The 23,382-nt window shown below is 39.4% G+C and overlaps 1 protein-coding gene across 1 annotated transcript in view; it reads right to left on the reverse strand.

The window, feature by feature from the left end:
• The window catches only part of DOCK8 (dedicator of cytokinesis 8), a gene marked incomplete at its 5' end in the record, with an annotated part of 101,506 nt that overhangs the window by 15,969 nt on the left and 62,155 nt on the right, over nucleotides 1-23,382 (reverse strand). The window contains 10 exons of the mRNA XM_083352568.1: nucleotides 604-762; nucleotides 1,464-1,616; nucleotides 4,640-4,774; nucleotides 5,504-5,600; nucleotides 7,813-7,900; nucleotides 15,582-15,717; nucleotides 15,911-16,093; nucleotides 17,484-17,629; nucleotides 20,521-20,690; nucleotides 22,183-22,322. Coding sequence (XP_083208694.1) covers nucleotides 604-762; nucleotides 1,464-1,616; nucleotides 4,640-4,774; nucleotides 5,504-5,600; nucleotides 7,813-7,900; nucleotides 15,582-15,717; nucleotides 15,911-16,093; nucleotides 17,484-17,629; nucleotides 20,521-20,690; nucleotides 22,183-22,322 — 1,407 coding nt within the window. The remainder of the gene's footprint in view (nucleotides 1-603; nucleotides 763-1,463; nucleotides 1,617-4,639; nucleotides 4,775-5,503; nucleotides 5,601-7,812; nucleotides 7,901-15,581; nucleotides 15,718-15,910; nucleotides 16,094-17,483; nucleotides 17,630-20,520; nucleotides 20,691-22,182; nucleotides 22,323-23,382) is intronic.

A 23,382-nucleotide genomic window follows, 5' to 3' on the forward strand; every position in this document is an offset into this window, starting at 1 on the left:
ATGTATTTATTAAGTTATATATTACTGTTTTATTTCTCCGGTTCTTTTAAACATGATTCATGTCAGTCATCAATAGCGTTTTTTTAAAACTTCATAATAACCATTCCTTAACTAAATACAGCAGTCTTACGTTCTCCTCTTTTGCTACTATATTTCTATTACCAATTACTTCATCTTCCCTCTAGTCTAGGGCAAGGGTGTCCAACCTTGGCTACTTTAAGACCTGTGGACTTCAACTCCCAGAATTTCCCAGCCAGCCATGGGGGAATTCTGGGAGTTGAAGTCCACAATTGCGGAGGTTGGACATCCCTGCTATAGGGTAATTTGCAAAGTACAGGTTTTGTAGAAGGTTAGGTGCTTCTTCCTTGCTTTGAACAAAAACAAGAAAAAAGAGCACTCTAGGAACTGGCATTAATCCTGTAGTATTTTCCCTGAAGCTTTATTAAAAATTATTGATGAGATTAAATATAGTTTTGATTGCTGAAGTGCCTTTGCTGTTGGGTATACCAATGAGTAAGCAATACACGTTTTGCACAGTAAATTTATCTAAATATAGAAGGTGCAAATTAATGCAAAAGAATTAAAGGCTACAAAATGCTTTACCTGTCCTGGGAACAAAGAAGGTTGCATGTCTAAATCTTCCTCTGCATATGCCAAAATGGTCCGTAATGACCTTCTGAGATATTCTTCATTAAATTCTGAAGTCTTACCAACCAGAGATGCCAGGGACATTGTTACTTGCATTTTCACTCTTGCAAAGTTCTTTTATAAAAGAAAAAAAGCGAACCATTGGTTATACAAACAAAGTGCATAGATTTTTCATTAGTAAGAAGTTCCTGGTTTCTATGTTTGAGATTTAAAACATCTACAACTTTCTAGTTCCTATACATAGAATTCCTTAGAATTTCCTTTGGAGTGAATGGAGCAGTATCCTTATTTCTGAGATAGTCCCATGGAAAGCAATCACAGAATCAAACTTTATGGAAGTTATGCTTTGTTTATTTTGCATAATGGCATTTCCTTAAGCTATTCTAAGTTCATGATGAAATAACCAGGTTGAGATACAATTACACATTGAAATATACAATCTTCACAAATCCATTTTATGCTGTTTTTTTTTGTTTCTTTCTATGATGGTTTACATAGAGATTATTTTAAATATGCCATCATTCTAAATTCTGAGTTCCAGAGTTACAACACTGGTATGTGCAAATATTATTATTAAACATATGACCCTTTTCCTATGCAGTATCCATTTCCCCACATTCCCCAAAGCAGAAAGGCCTTTTCCAGCTGAAAGTGAACCCCTTTGCAAACATTTGGCATATAGATCATAAAAAAGAACCAAACAAGGAGAATTAGATGTTATTTATTCTATAAAAAGTAAGAGAAGTGGAAATGCAAAGGCTACGACTAGTGATTAAGGCCACGACTAGAAGAAAGAGCATCATCTCTGTTCTTACACCGCTGGAGCTGAAGCTGTATCTCATCAAGAAGTAAAGCGTGGCGCAAGCTTGAATGCGAGTAGTATCAATACTGCTACTGCAGTGCTGCAAGACTTTCTGGCACAGATCAGCACACTGTTCCACTTCTTCTTCAAAGAGCAACTCTCCAAACTGCAGGAGAAAAGACTGTCAAACTAAACAGCATTGGGCAATTTGCTTAGACCAGCGGTCTTCAAACTTGGCCCTTTTATGACTTGTGGACTTCAACTCCCAGAATTCCTCAGCTAGGCACGCTGGCTGAGGAATTCTGGGAGTTGAAGTTCACGAGTCATAAAAGGGCCAAGTTTGAAGACCCCTGCTTTAGACCAACTAAAGACGAGTGATTTTAGAAAGAATCTTTGCATTTCCTTTAAAATCTTCCACTTTTAAAACTGTAGACTTCTAGGCCTATAGTCACCATGAAAGGATTTACAGCAATAATAAAAATAAATTACCCGATCAAGACATTTTATAGAGAAGACAGATTTCCATAATGCCTGGCTGAGGAATTCTGGGAGTTGAAGTCCACATGTCATAAAAGGGCCAAGTTTGAAGACCGCTGATTTAGTGACTATTCAAAGTTACAATGGCACCGGAAAAAGTGACTTATGACCATTTTTCATACTTATGACCGTTGCAGTATCCCCATGATCACATGATCAAAATTGGGATGCTTGGCAATTGACTCATATTTATGACGGTTGTCGTGTACCAGAGTCATGTGATCACCTTTGTGACCTTCTGACAAGCAAAGTCAATGGCGAAGCCAGATTCATTTAACAACCATTTTACTAAGTTAACAACTTTAGTGATTTACTTAACAACTATAGCACAAAAGGTCGTAAAATGGGGCAAAACTCACTTAACCGCCTTGCTTAGCGACATAAATTTTGGGCTCAACTTGCGGTTGTAAGTCGAGAACAACTTGTACTTCTGACACCTTCAGGAAGTTATTTTAATTTGGGAAATGATTTAAAAATTACATTTTATGGAGACTCTTGAAGCTCTTTTATAAATAAGTCTATTGCAAACTATTTTATATGGCACGTCATAGATAAAACATAAATACATAAGATTACAGTAAGCTCTTTAGAAAAATGAGCAGTCTGCCTATGGAAGATTAATCAAGAATATGGAAGCAACCTCTTATGGACAGTTTAACTGGTTGTGTTACATAATCCTTATGGTTGCTTCTATTTTTATAATTCCATGATTAATTTAGATATTACTCTAGTCTGGCATTCTGTTATCCTTAATGGTTAAACCTAGAGCAGGACAGTTAGTCCTATTGCTTCCTGTTGTTCCACAGTAGCTAATATACTGAGATACGCTGTCTTTCGTCCTGGAGTTAGCATATAGGCACCTTGACTAATAAACTTGGTGTGTAAATTTGCCTCATGCTCTTTGAAAGCCATGTAAGCTGGTGGCCATCATCAACTCTTGCAATGACAAACACCCCTATTGAAACTAACTGCTGTATGAAAGGATCTTCTGGATCTCCCACCACTCAGCTTCAATGATTGATTGTGGATCTTGGGGCTATGACAGAGAGGAAGAAAAGCTTCCACATACCACATATCAGGCATAATTTCAATCATGCTACCCTTACGTGCCTTTTCTTAAGCTGAAAACCTCCAAATGTAAAGCTGCTCCATTCCCATGACAATTTTGATTGGCCTTTTCTATATCACTTTCTTTTTTGCTTCTTGACCTTTATAACTTTCTTATGCAATGAAAATCCAGCTGAAACAGGCATTTCATTGAATTGCAGCAGAGGGAGATGTGAAAAAGAGACAAACGATCAATGAGAGATCAGGTTTTTTCTCTCTCCTTGAAAGATGTCCCATCGTTCATTAATTAAGACAGCATTTAAGAATCATTATGTGAACTATATTTCTGCTCTTATTTCCATATCCCCCATCTTTTCTGTGGCATATCTTTTAGATCATAATCCTGTGGATAGGCACTTTTTTCACCAAGTACATATAACAGAATTGGCAGTATTTATGGACTGAACAGCAGAGTAAAAATGTTAGTGTAAGAATGCAAACAATAAATGATACGTCTCTTATACCTCAACTAAACTGCAGTTAAAAGCCTGTAGTAATTTACAGGAAGCCATTTTACAAAACACTGTCCCAGTTTGTTTCCAATTACTTGAATACATACTGAATACAATAGCCATTTAGGATAAAATAATCTTTTTTTAAAAAACAAACAACAACAGCATAGAGTAGCTGCCAAGAACATTCCCAATGTCCTACAATGATAAGAAGAATGAACTGGGCTTACCCATACCGCCAGGGCCCAAGGTCAGATGGCTAAACCAGCTATTTAATCCTTGCAGGGTAAATCCAATCTCGGGGGGGGGGGGTGATATTCCAAAGGGTGGGTACTACAGCAGAAAAGGCTTTCATCCTGGGTCCCACCAGTTTGAACTCTCTACTGCACTTATTTTTTTCCACGGATTTATTTTCTGTCTTAAAGTTGGCAGGTGCTTTTTCAAGAGGCAGCTGGACTTTCTTGTTTTTCTTTGAAGACGTTTCGCTTCTCATCCAAGAAGCTTCATCAGCACTGACTGGATGGTGGGGAATGGAAGGATTTATATTCCTTGCAGACAGCTGGTCATTTGCATTCTTTTAGAAAGTCATTGAGGCCATTGGGAGGTTTGTCTGTGGAGCCTTCTTGGAACTGCTGAAAGGACTGTGATGTGGAGCTGTGCTTTCTGCAGGATGTTTTCTGCCCTGTGTCCCTTCACTGTTGAACACAGGTGCAGGCTGTTGGGAATGAGTTTGTGTTGTCTCCATCTCAAACTGAAACGCAAATGGTTCCTGTAGTCTGCAATTTCCAGAAAAAGTCCAGCTGCCTCTTGAAAAAGCACATTTGGGACAACTGTGACCTGGATGACTGAGAATCTCCATAGACATCATTTTCTTCTATAAAACATTTTTTTCTACTTGATGTTTCTTCTTTACCTTGGAACCTGGACCCTATCAATTCCATTTAATTGTTCATGACATGTGTGACCTATTGTCTGCAAAAAACCAAACTGAGGGCCTGTTCATTCAAACCACAGTGTAACATTCTATGGGAAAGGAGCTGAGCTTCTGAACAGAGTGAGAAGAATGTGAAGACAAAATAAAGCCAATGCTTACCTTAACAATTAATGCTCGGAGGGTTGCAAAGCAATGGGTCAAATAGGTTGTGCTCTGATCATAGCTCAGAGAATTTATGAGGACCTTCAACACACCTCCAAAAATGTTCACCTTGCAGTCCATAGATAATGTTGCCTATTGAAAGGAAGGGGAGAGTTATGGCATGCAATATTGGCCCAAACTTGATTATTGTGGCATGACTGCAAACTTACATGTTTTAGGATTAAGGTTATTCATTTAGAAATAAGACTGTTCATCAAGCAATCTTTCAGTTTTGAAGTTTGCTTTATTTCTGTATTTCTTTCATGCTATGATCTATCCTGAAATTTTCATGTTCAGGAACAATGAAAATAATTTTAAATGGAAAAAATTATGTAAAATATCTAATAAATAAAGTTTATGCCTCAATATATTTTCATCCTCTTTTCTTCTACATGTGTTCAAGACAATTCATACTATGCAGTGCTAAGAATAGTAGTGTAAGAGGTTTCTGATAATCATAATGTATATTGCTGAGCTCCTCACAAAATCAGAACGAAAGGTTAAGTCGGCTGTTTTAAGCAATTTGTGCCTCTTCTTTTCACACTTCAGAGTCTTATTGGACAAATGCCACCTAGCTTTCAGTAAAGAAAATCAAAACCCAGCCAGTTACCAAAGTACATTAAATTAGAATGGGTGGGAACTGTAAAACAATTTAGCTTTGTTCCTTAGCATCTGTAGAATAAAATTGGTTATTGAGCCTATTTCTTTAAAATGTGTTTTAAAGTGTTGTGCAATGCCATGACAAATAGACTAGCTGAATTCTTCTTCATTTCTCTGGCTGTTACGGTAGTACTGGCTGTCAGCCTTTTATACGTTTCCCACCTGGATGATATTCTCTTGCATATCTAAGATGATCAGATTAGCTTCTGTAGCCAGGTTTCCACTAATCAGAGATTCTTGATCAATCTCAGCTTTTGTTCTGTAACAGCAACAAATATTATTAAACATTCACAAACCAAAGAATACAATAATATCTTACATTAGAGAGGTAATTTTCCGGACTGGAACCTATCATTAATCCTAGAAATACCACATCTGGATTTATTTTTAATATATGAGCTTTTTTGTTTGATATATGGTTAAGCAAATGTAAGTGTAGTTTCAGGTAATGTTTTAATCAACAAATAATGTCTGAAGAGTATTAATAAATCTTTGTGCTAATTGTGGTTTAGCATCATTTCTAAAACTAATAAAGTGCCTTCAAAGTTGTCTACAATAAAGATGGAAGTATTAAGCATAGGAGAAAATATAGTATTGATTATGTGCCTTCAAGATGTGTTTGACTCCTAACAATACATAAATAGATCTTCTCCATGATAATCTATCCCTAACCAGTTCTTCCTATTTTTAATAGTAATTTTATGCAACGATAAAAATGAGTACAAACAAAAAATAAGGGGGGAAAGGACAAGCTGGTTTCTTTTGAATATTTCTTTTTTCAGATCATTCTTGTAGCTTTTCATTTTTAAATCCATTTTCAAATCAATCTCAGTCTTTTCAGATAAAACTTGTTCTTCCTCCATAACATCTTTCAACACAATCTATTTATAGAGGCTGAGATTTAAAATTAATTCTGGATCCATTGTTCAAAAATATCCTTCAATACTGTATGTCCAAGGTTAAAATATTTGCTATATTCTTTATTAATAAGTCAAATTTAATTGTTCTCCTTTAATTGTAATCTTTAGTTCCTTCTAGTCTCCAACATTCAAAGTACCATCCTTTAGTCAATTCAAAAATTAATAATAGCTTTATAACATATTAGGAATGGGTCCACTTTGCAATCACAGCAAAAAAATATCATAAAAACAGGTCCAGTCACATGGTCAACCACTTTACAACCTTTACAATTTCTGACCATAATTTTAAGCCTCAATTAAGTCAAGGACTACCTTACAGACTGCAAAAATCTATGACTTAGCTTTAGCAAAACAGCAATGTACCAATTATAGCAGCAATACACAAGGTAAACATTCAAAGACTTGATACAATAAAAATGACCGATTGGTTTAAAAACTATAATAGTGAAAAATAACTGAAATTCCAAGAAAGGATGTTTGACAGCTGAGCCATATTCCATTCCAACCAACTGTACCTTTAAGGTCTCCAATACTGAGGACAAAAAGTAGGCATATTCATACAGCCCTCCAAATATTATGGCCTTAAAATATGAGCCATATTCATAAACATCTTAAATTATGTCATAAATCAACTTAAACTCAGTGGGACATGTCTACTCCTGAATAATGGTGTTAACTTCAGTGAAAATCACAGTTAAGTTTTACAAGACTGATACCTAAGCCACTGTTAGCATATCAGCTTAGAGGTTTAAAGAACTGTTTGGAAATCAATATAAACTGTGCTTTGATACCATTTTTGAATAGTGCCAATAAAATAATTTTATCCTCCTCTTTCATTTTCAACTATTTTTTAAAAAGGAGTTTGAAACAAAAATAGAAAGTAAAAATGGCCTTAATGCCCTTAATATGTCTTTCACTCTTCGACCTCAAATACCTTTATTATCATCACACCTAAAAAAACCTTACCATCTTCACTATTGTCTGAAGGTGACACTTGCCACACTGAGAGTGGCTTCAATTATTCTTTATTTAACTTGGTTTATTGTTTTATACTAAAGATTCCAAGCTGGGAGGAGAAATGCCTTCCTTTTCTTCAAGCCTGGGGGGGGGAAATACTTCATAAAACATAGTTTGTCTCAGTTGGCAGCTCCAAATCCACTTAAAACTGAAAATGGAGAGACACGGCCATGTTTTTCGTTCTATTTGTTCTTGGCTCTAGCATACTCGAAGAAAAACAAGCAAACAAAAATTTTGTGAATTCATTTGAACAGAAGTCTCCAGTAATTCCCATCTGATTGAGCGTATCACCCAAAGGGATTCACATGTGTTTCAAACTACCTTCCTTAAGTACTGAGAGCTTTTGCTGCTGGTGACAGGAGAACAAAGGGATTTCAGAATTCTCTCCATGGAGTTTTTACAGAAAGCAACACATGTATCTCTTCAGGATGCTTTGGAGATAAAATTTCCTGCCTTGGTACAGGGAGTGAAGCTAGATGGCCCTTGAAAGAAGCAGTTCTGGTAAAGGTGATATACATTCATTAAATTACTCACTTATCTTGCGTTTCACTTGCTTGCCGCCACTGTGTCTGCTCTTTTCTCCATCGTAAGTTCTCATTCGACCCTGGGAGCCTATCATTCCCTGCAAGGGCAACATTCACAAATCACACCGAAACTTTAATCTCAGCATTTCTCAGGCGATAGGAGCTTCTGCATCCACCGTGATCGCAGCCAGGAGAAGTGTATCTTTTTTGCCCATACAGGCAATGAGTAGATTTGATACGAAATTACTAAAATGTGACTGATGGGAACAATGTGTTCCCAAGACATACAAAGAATGACCAGGGCTCTGGTCACAGAATCAAGACAATTGAAAAGCAAACAAAAGGCAGACCAGATGTGAATAAAAAAACGGCAGTCAGAATCCAGTGGTGAGGTGCAGGAGTCATTCATAGTCCATCCTCTTAATGAAAAAATATGTGGAAACAATCTCCGCTGCTGCTTTTCTTCAAACACGTAGAAAGGTTGTAATAGACACACATAACCCTCAAAAACATCCTTTGCTGAGAAGCTACTGTATGACTCTGAATATTATTTCTACCAGACCTGACCTACAGGCCATCAGATGAAAACAGCCTGTAGCCTCTTTTTGACAATGAAAACAACCAACAATCTAGCAGCTAACTGAGTCCATTGCATGTTTCGTACTAAGTAGGTATGCATTCAGAACTGGCTCCTAAAAAACATTACATTATACAACTGAAGGTCAAGAACACGATGAATAATGATCAAGTTCATTTGTAGATTTAAAGAAGGTGGGTGAGAGGCACAAACATCAGTCAATCCAACTGATCTAGTATTTATAACCATTTATACCTTATTAAGATTGGTGAGTAGTGCTTTTTGATCTTAGAAAAAATATGCTTAGGCAATTCCAGGTTAGCAATATAAATTCAGCATTTTTCCCTCCAGGGTTCATGTACTTCTACAGTGTCACCATCTCCCTTCTCAATTTCTCAAAGGCAGCCTGAAAACCATCCACAATCGTCTTTAAATCCAACAATCTTGGAATGCTAATAGACTGCAAAATCTTTGCTTTCCTCTAAACTGCTGAAGGTCCAACAGTCTTAAAAATGCCCTCACCACGAAAAAAAAGGATTACTTTTACACATCACATCTACACAATCTACATCCTTAACTTCATGTGATGTGCACATTGTACCAACTTCTTTGAAGGAAGTTAAAAGGCATTAAGCCATCTTTCCCATTGAAAGATATGAAGCTCAGCAAGTGGAAAGCCTCAAGAGGCAAGAGTTTCTGCAAATGCAAACAATGACCATGGTTATTGTTGTGTCAGTAGCTTATTTGCAAAAGGTTTCTTTGAAGCGGGAAGCCCGGTTGCAATTATTGGTTAATGTTGTAACGGCGGGAAAGTCTGGGCTGGGGATTGGATACAGTTCAAACGGCCCGAGTATATAAGCCGGAGTTATTCTGACAGTTGACAGTTGACATATGTGTATTAATAAACGTTCTTACTGTTAAACCTCACTGAGTCATTCGTCTGTCTGAACCTAACAAGTGGCGACGAAGGTGGGATTGACGGCGGACTAGTGAAGGATCGGCGACAATCAGCTGAGCGTAAGGCGGTAAAATTTAAAAATACACAGTCAACCGCTAGCGGCCGCGGCGGAATTAAATAAACCTCCGAATGGCGCAACTTGGCTCTTTGAAAGAATTTGATCCAAACTACCCAGAGGATTGGGAAGAATATGTTGAACAGGTCGAAGGGTTCTTGCTCGTTAACGGCATAACCGACGACCGGAAGAAGGCTGCTGCCTTATTGACCATCAGTGGCACACCCGTGTACCGGGTGGCCGTTGGACTCTGTCAACCTATGCCGGTATCTAGCGTCTCCTACGCTGACTTATTAGCCAAATTAAAAGTACATTTTACGCCGAAAAGATCAGAACTCTATTGGAGGCGCATTTTCGAAAAACGCAATCAGAGACCGGGCGAGTCAATCACGAAATTCGTCGCTGCGGTCAGAGAAGCAGCATTACGCTGTAAATATGACAATCTTGAAATTAGGATTCGAGATAGAGTGGTGCTGGGCTTGCGAGATGAACAGTTACAAAATCGTATTATCGCTAAGCCCACCGGCGATCTACAAGAAGTCCTTGACGAACTTTTAACTTATGAATCTACTGGAAGTCGCGACCCCCCCCCGCAATAGCATGGCTGCTTCAGCCGAAATAAATCTAGAATGCCATGTGGACAGTGGGGAGGTGGATCAACAATGGGAAGCCGACATAGCCGAAGTCACCCGAAGGTTTGGGAAAATGGCAGCAAGACCCTCTCGCAGCGAAGGACCAGAACCGGGACGCCGATTTCAAACAACAGCACCGCAACGACAACCAAGAGACAACCCGACCAGACCGCGCGACAGTGACACCAGATGTGGAAGCTGCGGGGGCAACCACCCTAGAGCAACATGTAGATTCCGCTCTGCTAAGTGCAGAATGTGCGGAAAGACCGGCCACATTCAGGCCATTTGCCGGGGTCGTCCTCGCGACAATCGTCTTCACGAAATCGACGTTTGGGCTGAAGGTAAGGTAACCCCCTACTATAGTGGCAATGAGACCCCCAGACCTTTGGCATGTTACCCCAACCGCGGGGAGGTGGCACGAGTCAACCACATAGGGAAGTCAAAAATAAACCATATTCTGAGGCCAAAATTAAAAATCGTAGTCCATCTGCAAGGAATCCCTTGCAAAATGGAAGTCGATTCCGGGGCCTCAGTATCAATAATTTCCAGTGAGACCCTTAAATATATTGAACTTAAAAGTGGCCGAAAAATTCCACTTAGTTCAACTAAAATTCAATTAGCTGATTTTCAAAAAACCCCAATAAATATAAAAGGGAAGGTCACCCTTAAAGTTAATTATAAAGGGTTTAATGGCTTCTTAGACTTATTAGTCACCGAAGGCCATAGAACTAGTTTAATTGGTCTTAATTGGTTCCCAGCCCTGGGAATTTGGGTCGGGGGAATAAATACCATCAATAATAATAAGACCCTCAAATCTGTCTGCGATGAATTCGCAGACGTATTTGATGGGTCATTAGGTAAATATAAAGGGCCCCCAATTAATTTTAATCTAGACCCGGCAGTTAAACCCATTAGGCTTAAGGCCCGACAGGTGCCTTTCGCCCTTAAGCAAAAAAATCGAGGCCGAGCTCGATAAGCTTGTAGGCCAAGGCGTATTACAACCGGTCGAGGGTGGCTTGTGGGAAACACCAATCGTCACACCCCTAAAACCCAATGGGGATGTGAGGATTTGTGCTGATTACAAGGCCACCCTGAACTTAGGAATGAAAAAGCATGCTTACCCGGTCCCGACGGTGAAACAGGTCCTCGCGACAATCCAGGACGGCGCCATCTTTGCCAAGCTCGACTTGGCGCAGGCGTATTTGCAACTCACTGTTTCCAGGGAAGCTGCTGAAGCTCAAACTATTGTTACCCACAAGGGGGCGTTCCGAGTCTACAGATTGCAATTTGGTATTGCAGCAGCTCCAGGCATCTTCCAGGAGGTGATGGAGAGGACTTTAACGGGCATACCTGGTGTATGCCCTTACTTTGATGATGTCCTGATTGCTGGAAGAACTGAAGAAATTTTAGCTGAGCGTCTGGAACAGGTACTGGGGAAATTTAGAGAGGCTGGACTCAAATTAAAAAAGGAAAAATGCTGTATTGGAGTTAAATCCACTGAATTCTTAGGGTTTAGAATAGATGAAAAGGGAATACACCCTACAGCTGAAAAAATTAAAGCAATTAAATTAGCCCCTGAACCTAAAAACAAGGCTGAATTACAAGCCTTTTTAGGATTAGTCAATTTCTATCACACATTCTTGCCACATAAAGCTGCCATCGCTGAACCATTACAGACTATTAGATAGAAAAACCCCATGGCAGTGGCAAGAAAAACATAGAATCAGCTTTCAAACCTTAAAAGATATTCTATCTAGCCAATCCACGGTTACACATTTTATTGAGAACAAACCTTGTGATGCTTCACCTTATGGTGTGGGGGCTGTCATCAGCCACATGGATAGTCAGGGCAATCAAAAGCCAATTGCATACTATTCCAGGACGCTTACCAAAGCTGAACGGAATTATGCACAGATTGACAGAGAAGCATTAGCTATCGTGGCAGGAGTAAAAAAGTTCCATGATTACCTTTATGGTAGGAACTTTACTATATTCACTGACCACAAACCATTACTGGGACTGTTTACCACTGATAAACAGACACCCCAAATAATGTCTCCCAGGATGCTGAGGTGGTCAATTTTCCTCTCTGCATATTCATTTTCCTTGCAACATAGACCTGGTAAGGAAATGGGTCATGCGGATGCTCTTAGCAGACTACCTTTAACTAACACTGATGGTGACCCTGCGCCGGTAGGACAAATTCTGTCACTACATGAAATACCTGAATGCCCCTTAACAGCTAGAAAAATAGCTGAGGCCACTAAAAAGGACCGTATTCTCAATAGGATTATGACCTGGGTACTAGGTGGATGGCCAAGTAAAAACCCGGACCCTAACTACACTCCATATTTTAGAAGGAAAGATGAATTATCATCTCACTTGGGTTGTATATTGTGGGGTAACCGAGTTGTCATTCCTGAACTTCATAGGAATACTGTTATAACTGAATTACATGAAGGTCACCCAGGGATTGTACGCATGAAGGCATTAGCCAGAAGTCATTTGTGGTGGCCGGGGTTAGACAAGGCAATAGAAGACTGTGTTTCTGGGTGTTATCAGTGTCAGCACTCTAGGCCTGAACAGGCACACGCGCACACGCATAAGTGGGAAATGGCCAGGAATCCATGGTCTCAAATTTACATTGATTTTGCGGGGCCATTTCAAGGCCTAACCTTCCTAGTTGTGGTGGACAGCTTCTCCCGGTGGTTGGAGGTTGTGCCTGTTACTTCTATGTCATCTGCTAGAACAATACAGGTCTTGAGGGGCCTCTTGGCCACTCATGGGTTACCTGATGTGATTGTATCTGATAATGGGCCCCAATTCACCTCTGCTGAATTTCAGGATTTCCTCAAGGCCAACTCGATTAGACACGCAACATCGGCACCCTTCCACCCTTCTACCAACGGCTTGGCTGAACGCAACGTTAGAACCACTAAAGACGCCCTGAAGCGAATCATCCGCGGCGACTGGCACCAAAGACTTGCAGACTTCTTGCTGACTCAACACACAACCCCTTGCACGGCTACCGGGAAAAGCCCTGCGGAAATGAGGTGGGGCAGACGGCTAACCACTAAACTGGACAGGTTACACCATGACAGACTACCCTCAAGTGCAGAACCTGACATCCCAACCAGGTCCCTCAACATTGGAGACTTAGTTTGGGCCAGGAACTATGGACCGGGGGACAAATGGGTTCCAGGGGTAGTCACTGACATAATGGGGCCGTTGTCTTACACTATTGAGGGGGAAGGGAATAGAATAAGCAAAAGACATATTGATCAACTAAGGAAGAGGGTTCCCGAAAGTGTGTCAGTTAATGGGGGTCAAATCGAACACAGGGGCGATACTGCATCTTGGCTTAACCAACATGACTCTCCAGTTAGTGGGGGGGAAGTGGAAACTCAACCCAGGTTAGCTGTAGCAACTCCACAGCATAGTCAAATCGATTGGGAGTTGTTTACTATGGAAAGGCCAGCAGTACCTGTACAACAACAACAGCAACATCATCAACAACAACAACAGCCACAACAGCAACAACAATCAGCTATTAGAGAATCTTCAGAGCCAGTGACCCAAAATTCTAGGCCCATAACAATCAGCCAGTCTGTTAACAATGATGTAAGTTGCAAGTCCAATAGATACCCATCAAGGGTCCATAAGCCACCAAAATATTTGAGAGATTACGTCAACAAATAACATCAACTGGGGGGGAAGGGGTGTTGTGTCAGTAGCTTATTTGCAAAAGGTTTCTTTGACGCGGGAAGCCCGGTTGCAATTATTAGTTAATGTTGTAATGGCGGGAAAGTCCGGGCTGGGGATTGGATACAGTTCAAACGGCCCGAGTATATAAGCCGGAGTTATTCTGACAGTTGACAGTTGACATATGTGTATTAATAAACGTTCTTACTGTTAAACCTCACTGAGTCATTCGTCTGTCTGAACCTAACAGTTATCACTTCAAATATGCTTGCAAACGCTGCTAAAATAAATTGGTGACACACTTGAACTTAGCCAACATTGTGAAATCACAGAGATCTAGAATGTTTTCAAACTGCCACAGATTCCTAGCAGGAAAATATTTTGGTGTTCAATTTAAAAATGGGAAGTTGGACAAATTTTCATGACTGTATTTGATCTACAAAATTACTGTGCTATTCACCCCCTTTATCTCTGTTCCCTCATCTATTCATATATGTCTGGCTTGCATCCCCTTCAAAATTTCTTTCCTCAAAATTCTTGTTTTCTGTAAAGATTTTGTTTTGACCCAGGGTTAACTCTTGTTTGTATTCTATCTCTGACTATTCTTAAGGGGGAAGAAAGAAGAGGGAAGAAACGCCAGTCAACTCTTTTTATTTTCCACTATAAAAATTTTTAAGAACCACATTCTAGTGAACCAACTCACCATGTTCATTCAGTTTACTGATACTGTAACCTGTTTCAGCCTGCAATTTCTTCATTAAACTTTTCTGCCAATGAATTGATCCTGTTTCAGGATCCAATCTAAAGTTACTTTCAGCTGCGTGCAGACTTCTTTTTTCCCTTAGTGTTTCATAACGTTTGGAGTTTGAGGTCATCTGATAAGGCCAAAGAAGGACAATGGTAGAGGAAAGAAAGAATAACTCCCACATGACCTCATATTCCTGATTACTACCAAGCACACACTGGGTGCAGTTTGCATCACACTAAAAATAACTTCAGCAAGGACTGCATCAAGATTCATATTGTGTCACCCAACTGTAAGTACAGTCCTGATCCCATAAAATGTTATACTTCTATTTCCATATATATGTAACAAGCATACATATTCTACTGTAGGCATTGAAAGCAAGCTGGGTGACTTTGGTCAGTCTCACTGGGCTGCTGTTTTTCTGAGAGAAATAGGAAGAGGTAAGCATATTAGACAGGTGTGCCACCTTCAGTTACAGGTAGTCCTCAACTTACAACCATTCATTTAATGACAGTTTGAAGTTACAACAGCAGTAAAAATGACCTATGACTGTTTTCCACACTTACGACACTTTGCAGCATCCCCCTGGTCACACGATCAAAATCCAGATGCTTGGCAAATGGTTCATATTTATGACCGTTGCAGTGTCCCAGGATCAGGTGTCACCTTTTGTGATCTTCTTTCAAGCCAAGTCAAAGGGGAAATCCGATTCACTTAAAAACCACGTTACTAACTTAGCAACTGCAGTGATTCACTTAACAGCTGTGGCAAGAAAAGTCGTAAAACGGGGCAAAACTCTCTTAAACAACTGTCTGGGCTGAACTGTGGTCGTAAGTCACGGACTACCTGCATTTATAAAGTAATAAAGGCAAGGTAACGAGACTCCTGATTTTGATTTTGACGCTAATATCCAACAATAAAAGCTCTTATCAAATTGATTCGCATCTCTGCCAAGGAACGCCAGTGGCAAATGCTGTTTTGAACATGTCTTGCTTTGAGGCTTTACTTTTGTGGCTTACTGAAAACAATGGGAGGTTGCAGGCACCCTTTCTTTGCAATGCCAGTGAGAAAAACAAACTAACTCAAAGAACAACAGCAAAGACATACCAGAAAGGAGTTTGCTCCGCTTCACCATTTCACCTCTGGCCCCCTCTCCCCTCAGCAATGCCTCTTCTAGACGAGCTTTGGCATCTCGTGATTTCTTGAGGGCCTGAGTGCTGACTTTGTCCGAGCTTTGCTTGCCCTGTCCAAACAGAGGAATAAATTTACATCCCTAGGCAAGCATACTTCAGGGCATAATAATAACAACTACCACGTTACTGAAGCCTTTTGAGAGCCCAACTCAGAATTTTGCCCAAGGATGCAGGTAAACACCCATCTGGGAAAGAAACGTTTGCAGTGCAGCAGCATTTTTATTTGGACATAATTTCCTCTACCTTGTATTCAAAGCCTGAGACGCAGATGAAAAGGAGGTCTAAGATCCGGTTCAGCTGCAGACAGGAAAGATCTGCAATCCATTTCTGAATAAGGTTCTGATCGGCGTTCTTCATGATCCACAGGAAGCAGATCAGAAGATGACGGGTTGTCTCAGGACTTAACGTGTTGCCTGATTTCCAGGACTAAAAAGAGATAGCATGAAAAGCCAATAGAGTAGCAAAAAGAAAATGTATCAGAAGACTCCCAATAGAGCAAATTTTATCTCAGGAACAGAACATCACAGCTTCTTACTATGAGTTTGGAATTTCCTTTCTAATTAACAGCTAAGACCCATTTTTATTAGTTTGTATTTTTTTACTAGTTACATTTATATCCTGACTTTCCTCTAGCTTAAGACAGCATAAGAGCACTTCCTCTTCTAATTTCTCCCTACAACCCCCACCCCACCCCCATGAGTTAGGCTGAGTAAGAGTGTCTAGTTGGCTCAAAGCTACTTTAACAGATTCCTGCACTGGGCAAGGTATTGGACTACATAATCTCCAAATTTCAATTCTTTTGGCTTCCATGGTTGAAAAGCTGGAACCTGGATCTCCCTGATCCTAATCCCAATATCTTTGTCAATTTACAAGCCTAGCTCATTTTGATTTCTGAGCAAGGAATATCTTTATTTCAAATGGTGAGTGAGAATTCCTCCACTAATAGTTTTTTTTATCAGCAGAAAGTAGCTCTTTATTTGACTGAAATGAAACTTCAGATGGCTATCACTGAACTTCTTAATGGAGTGACTTCTGACTCATGTAGGTAATGAAAACTTTCCAATGTGAGGCTATGGTGAATGGATAAAGAAAAAAAGATATTGGTAAATATCATAGACCCCTGAGATGAAGATATGTCTTCTTAAATGGAACTCAATAAAGAACTCTTTCAGCTAGGTTTTCTATATGGCTCAAGTCATTTGTCAACTGAAAGCAGCTCTATTTCAAACATCCAACTACCAGATTAGTTTACACTGCTGCTTTACACAACGGATTAAGTTCATTTGCTTAATCACGTGCCGTTAATTCCCTTAATCTAGGAGAGATGATAGAGTCTTCAATATACGGTAGTTTGAACCATAACATCCATAATCCCTGGCCACAGTTAACACTGACAGGGATGACTGCAGCTGTAGTTCAAAACATCTAGAGCAGGCTAGGCTGCAGTATGCCAGCAACTGGTCCGCACAAACAAGCAAAGGCCCATCCGCAGGATGCAGGCAGCACGGAAACCACGCCCCCTCCGGTCTGCGGAAAAACCTCTCTCCATGGAATCAGTCCCTGGTGTCCAAAAGGTTGGGGACCTCTGATCTAGAGGCACTCTACAGGACACCCTCATTTAGGTAGAGAAAGAGAAAGTTTTCCTTCTTCTCTTGGAAAAAAATAAGTGTATAAACATAACTACCAATCTAGTTAAAATGAGAGAACAAAAGAAATCTTGATAGCAAGGCTAGTAATAGTGAATAACATTACAAGATAAAATCATAGGAAGATTATTCAGGAAGGGACTCCTGTAAATTACTGTAAAAAGCCTTACCATCGTAAACATAGAGGAGTTAGAAGATCGTAAATTAAACTGATTCCCAGCAATAGCCAGAGCAATATTGTGATTAATCTGGTTTGCTGATTCTTGTTCTTCATCTGGCCATGCAGCACGGCCTTTCCCATTGTGAACATCTGGAACTAAATTGGAAAGCGCAGGTTCTGTGTAAGAGGTTTTCGGTGTGGTCCAAAATGTTTCCCATATTTCTCCAATCAAAGACTTTCTGGATAGCTTATTCTCAGAGGAAGATGTATCAAGAGTGTATCTAATAACCACTGAAACACATTTAGTTTGTTCTAACTGCTGTGCATTTTGATACTCCGATTAATGGTCATAATAAACATAGTTTAGATACATAGCTAAAAACCACTGAATCTGCAGATGTGAGTCATGGCATTTCAAACCAACCTTCAAGAGCCCCAGACCTGCTTCATCCAACCCTCCACTTTGCTTTTCTGACACAAGTGCTAACCCCATGGAAGCAAAGGCAACAGAATATTAAATATAATCAGGCTGAAAAGCCCAGAAGCGTCAGGTTGAAGCTCCAAGTAACAGTGGTATATTTGAAGGTACTTCTACATTTCTGCATAATCTGCATCCTAAACAAACTTAACTGAGATGGCCAATGCAGAAATTTAAGAAACAAGAAGCCTATTGCATATTAGCTAGAGGGGGATGGAAGCCTGTGAATTCTAGTATAAAGCCTACTTACCACTTGAAAAAGTCCAGCTCTGAAAACAATGTGTCTTATATGTCTGTGGGCTCGGGACACAAACTCACCCGATTTTTGTGATTTGTCCTGTCTCTTGATTAGGATGAACCGGACAGGATTTGTTTTAACTCTAGAATTAATGGATTTCTTTACTTGGCAATATATAATATATCTCTAGCAATGTTCACAGGTGTTTTAAACCCAAGTCACTATTTGTAGCTTTAGTTTCTCTTATTATGTGACTTTTGTTCGCTTCCTTTAATCTTGTCTATCTGCTTCCTTCTCTCGTTTTTTTTTCTTTTTTTAGCTCTTCCTTTCTCTCTGACAATAATTGATTAAAACTGCCACCTCTGTTTGCACTTTCCCCAATATTTTATGGTGTTCCCTTTGTTTGTCCTGCATTCTACAGAGCTCAGAGCAGGAACAGCCATGGCATAAATTTCTCCATTCAGCCCTGCCTCTGACACCAAAACAACAGATGGGGAAAAAACACAACAAATGCACTCTCAAAAGCCTCTAGGCATTAAGAAAGCCGTTTAGACAGCAGTATACAACACTAAAAAACACATTACACAAGAAAAAATTTGAGAAAACAAAAGCTGAGAGATATTTGCTGCACTTACGTAAATTGTTGGGGCTAACACCATTACCACTCAAAGTGTTAAAATTACTGGTTCTTGAAAATATGTACCTGGATTGAATCACATCTTTATCACATTTACACAGGAAGAAAGTTGGAAACTGAACACAGATGATCTCGTCTGGTGTGTAGCCAGTAGGTTAGGAAAGAAATGGAAACCTCCGGCCTCACAGATAATATGGGTGTTTTTTTTCTCCTCTGAAGGACCCTATCTACATCTTTTTAAAACTGGATCCTTAGAAGATGATCTTTGAGTATAAATTATGGGGTCCTGCGGAGTTTTATAAGGATTTTGAAAAGACACACCTGCATTGAAAACTGGCAGACAGGTACTAGATTTGCACATTTGAACATACTAAGTATTTTTTTAAAAAATCAGCTCCAAAGTACTGTATCATCCTAATATCTCTCTCTCACTTTGCTACGGGCACTTAATTGATTAACAATTCTCTGTGGAGTTGCTTTTCTACATTTGTTTAGCTGCTAGGCCCCATTCATGGCTCCACTAATATCAATAAAAAGATACTGGTTCCGTTTGTATGACATTGTTACCCATTGTTAACTGAACCATGATTTAATAAACTCAGTTTTCTGAGCGTTCATATTACAATAAATGATTAACTAACCAGATGAGCAGGTCTGCATAACATGCTAGGTTAAAATATGTTTACTTTATTTGCAGGCAGTTGTCTGAGGGCCAAACTGCATATAAGCAACACTGAACATGTCACATTAAGTTTGCAAATTCTTTTAATTTTTTTTTAATAATGGTAGATTTCTTCCAGTTCTACTACCAAGTTGGTACTTCTTTTGAGAATTTTCATTGGAACCACATTAAAGGAAAGAATTAGTCCACCTTCTCACAGTCCTTCTCAGAAATGTAAGAAGTCTCAGGGATGGGGTGCCATCTACAGGACTCCTAGGGACAGAGAACGAAATATGAAACTCAGCAGAAATGTGTTCCAAGGGAGCTGGGAATATGCCAAGCAGGTTCAACTGAGGCATGAGGGATTTTAAATAACAGGAACAGTTTCATTTCAGAAGACTGGAATAATAAACATTTAGTTTTAAATGCAGAATGGAGTGTGTATGGGTGCAAAAGCTGCAGCTGCCATTTTTTTCTTTTCTTTTCTTCCATTTTCCTGCAGTGAGCAGAAAAGAAAACCAGAGAGCTTTTCTTATCCCCTGCCCGAGCTATTCATCTAAGGAAACACTCTGTGGCTTGCTTCAGAGAAAAGTGCTATGCCATGATGAACTTGTGACTTGAAGCATTTTGTGAAGCACCTTGATTTGCAAGTTATGCCTACGGTAGCATACTGCATAAACACAGCTAACAGCGTGCCTGGCTGAGGAATTCTGGGAGTTGAAGTCCACAAGTCATAAAAGGGCAAAGTTTGAAGACCCCTGACTTAGGTAAATATACTTACTTATCACTTAGGTATGTATATTTTGTGTGTGGGGGGGAAATCATCACCTTACACTGTAATGAGGAATTCCTGCTCTATTTTGTGAGCATGCTGAATGCAACAGAGGTCAAAATAACCCACATCTCATGGAGGGTAGATCAAAAGGGGAAAACAGCCAACATTTTCATTTTTAGATACCATCTAGAAGACAGTAAGTACACCATCACCAACATCATCATCACCATCATCACCATCATCACCATCATTTCTTGCCTGTAAAATCATGTAATTGTGGAAGGGCATCTAGAATTATGCCAACCAGAGGCAGATAAAGTGCAGCAATTTTCACTTTCATTTCTGGCTTCAAGCAGGATTTATCCAAGTCATGTGAACTCATCAAGCTGTGGACAGCGCTGACAGCTTTCCTCTGCACCTTGCTTATTCTGTCAGGACAAAAGGACCAATACCTTTTTGATCAGTTAATCGCAGAATAGTCCAAGAAGTAACAGGATAGACATAATTAATATGGAAATATTTTGAGAGGCAAGTTAAATACATCCCCTTCAGGGAAAGAATTTAAGCCACAGATTGTACATGCTTTCTTTTTAATTAAAAAAAAATACTATTCTCACACTGCTTGGGGATTAACAAAATATTTGCAGGTCACATTATGAATGCTGGAGCTTCCTGGCCTAGTAAAATAATAGAAACCCAGCAGTTTATCTCTTTGGGTACAATAGGGTCAGATTATAACATTAGTCCAAATGTTAGAAGTGACTGAATTCATACAACATGTTAGAGTAAAATGCTTCTTAAGCTGCTTTGGTATTTAGGATATAGGTAGTCCTCGTCTTACAACCATTTGTATAGTGACTGTTTGAAGTTACAATGGCACTAAAAAACCTGAAATACAGCAATTTTTCACATTTATGACCACTGCAGCACCCCCCATGGTCACATAATCAAAATTTTAGATGCTTGGCAACTGGCATGTATTTATGAGGGTTGAAGGGTCCCGGGCTCACGTGATAATCTTTTGCGACCTTCGGACAAGCAAAGTCAGTTGGGAAGTCAGATTCATTTAATAACCGTGTTACTAACTTAACAACTGCAATGATTCACTTAAGAATTGTGGCAAGTAAGGTCATAAAATGTGGAAAAAAATAACAAGTGTCTTGCTTATCCACGGAAAATTTGGACTCAATAGTGGTCATAAGTTGAGGACTATTCTATACTGCATAAACCAAACTTATGGAAAAACATGACTGATCATTGTATGAACATGCCCAGCCATGGTCTATCCATTAAATGATTCTCAATCTACATATTTTCAATCATATCATCATTTAATCATTTAATAATATTTCGACTTGCCTTAATACTATGTCCCCAGGTGGACAAAATTGTAAAATTTCTACAAACCTGCCTATGGATTTTGATCTTGTCAACACAGCAGTCAATTCACTTTTTGTTTATTTAAATTCTGTCTCAGACTATTATGGGATGTAAACTGGTTTGCATCAGTTCAGGGATGACTGTCCTTGACACTGATTTTTATTTATTTTATTTATTTATTAAATTTTTATCCCACCTTTATTACTTTATAAGCAACTCAAGTGGCAAACATACATAATACTCCTTCCTCTTCTATTTTTCCCAAAACAACAACCCTATGAGATGGTTGGGCTGAGAGACAGTGACTGGCCCAAGATCACCTAGGTGTCTTTCATGATGGCCAAGGTGGGATTAGAACTCACAGTCTCCTGGTTTCTAGCTTGGTGGCTTAACCAATAGATCAAGTTGGCTGATCCTGGATATATGAAAAGAACTGAGTGCATAAAGTATTTCAAGCATACTTGACTGAAACCCAATTCAGTACCCATAATTCATAAGTGTTGCTTACACATTGAAATCTCTGGAAAAAACGAGACTTACCCTTCCCCTTCTGCATCCAAGGTAGCTGCCAACTCTGTGAAAAGTAGCCCTGTGAGGAAGTGTTGCTGCCGATAATCTGCTGTAAGCTCAAACATGCTGGAAAGTTTTTGATCCTGGAAACTTGAGCAGGAACTTGAATTCTACAATAAATGACAGAAAGGGGCAAATGTATGCTTATATCAAAGCATAGATTTAATGACACAGCACTGTTCGTTGTATTTTAAAAAATAACAGTGACTTGACATAAAGTCCTTTATGAAATATCTCTAAAGATAAAGGTAAAGGTTCCCCTGCACATGCGTGCTAGTCGTTTCCGACTCTAGGGGCCGGTGCTCATCTCCGTTTTAAAGCCAAAGAGCCAGCGCTTGTCCAAGGACGTCTCCGTGGTCATGTGGCCGGCATGACTAGACGCCAAAGGCGCATGGAATGCTGTTACCTTCTCACCTTAGTGGTCCCTATTTTTCTACTTGCATTTTTATGTGCTTTCGAACTGCTAGGTTGGCAGAAGCTGGGACGAGTAACAGGCACTCACTCTGCTATGCGGCACTCAGGATTTGACCTGCCAAACTGCCAACCATTTGATCGACAAGCTCAGCGTCCTAACCCACTGAGCCATATCTCTACTATACTGTATAACAAAAAAAATCTATTTTAATTTCATCTCTAAAACATTTTAAATGGAAATTGAATTAACAATCATTTATTAAATCAAAGCAAGAATAAAACAGGTCTTTGGCTCCATAAAGTATTTTAGTATCATAAAGCAAAATTAAAAATAAATATAAGCAAAGAAAAATTCAAAAATTTAATAGAATGAATTTATACCTGTATTTACACAGGTTAGGCAAAGACTAATCATCATATGTAGATGTGCTCTAAGTTGGCAAAGGTTCAACTGACATGCCAAAGAAGCAGAAGCTACTGTTGACTTCAGTCCCTTTGTGGGTTATTCCTGAATGTATAAGAATCTGAGTATGTTTGTGCACACACACCTTTGAGTCAGTGTTGAATATATAAGATGTTTGTTTTATTTAACAGACAGAACTAATCTGATCGGTTTCTTTTTCAGCTCTTATAAGGCAGAAGACTGACCTGAATGGCTACCTTCTCAGACAGACTAGATTCTGATTTTTTTTTAAAAAAATTGAAATCTAATTCTTCAATTCCTCCTAGCAGATTCCTTCCTAGAAAACACCCGTG

Source organism: Vipera ursinii (genome assembly GCF_947247035.1).
Source record: "Vipera ursinii genome assembly, chromosome: 2".
Lineage (NCBI taxonomy): Eukaryota > Metazoa > Chordata > Lepidosauria > Squamata > Viperidae > Vipera > Vipera ursinii.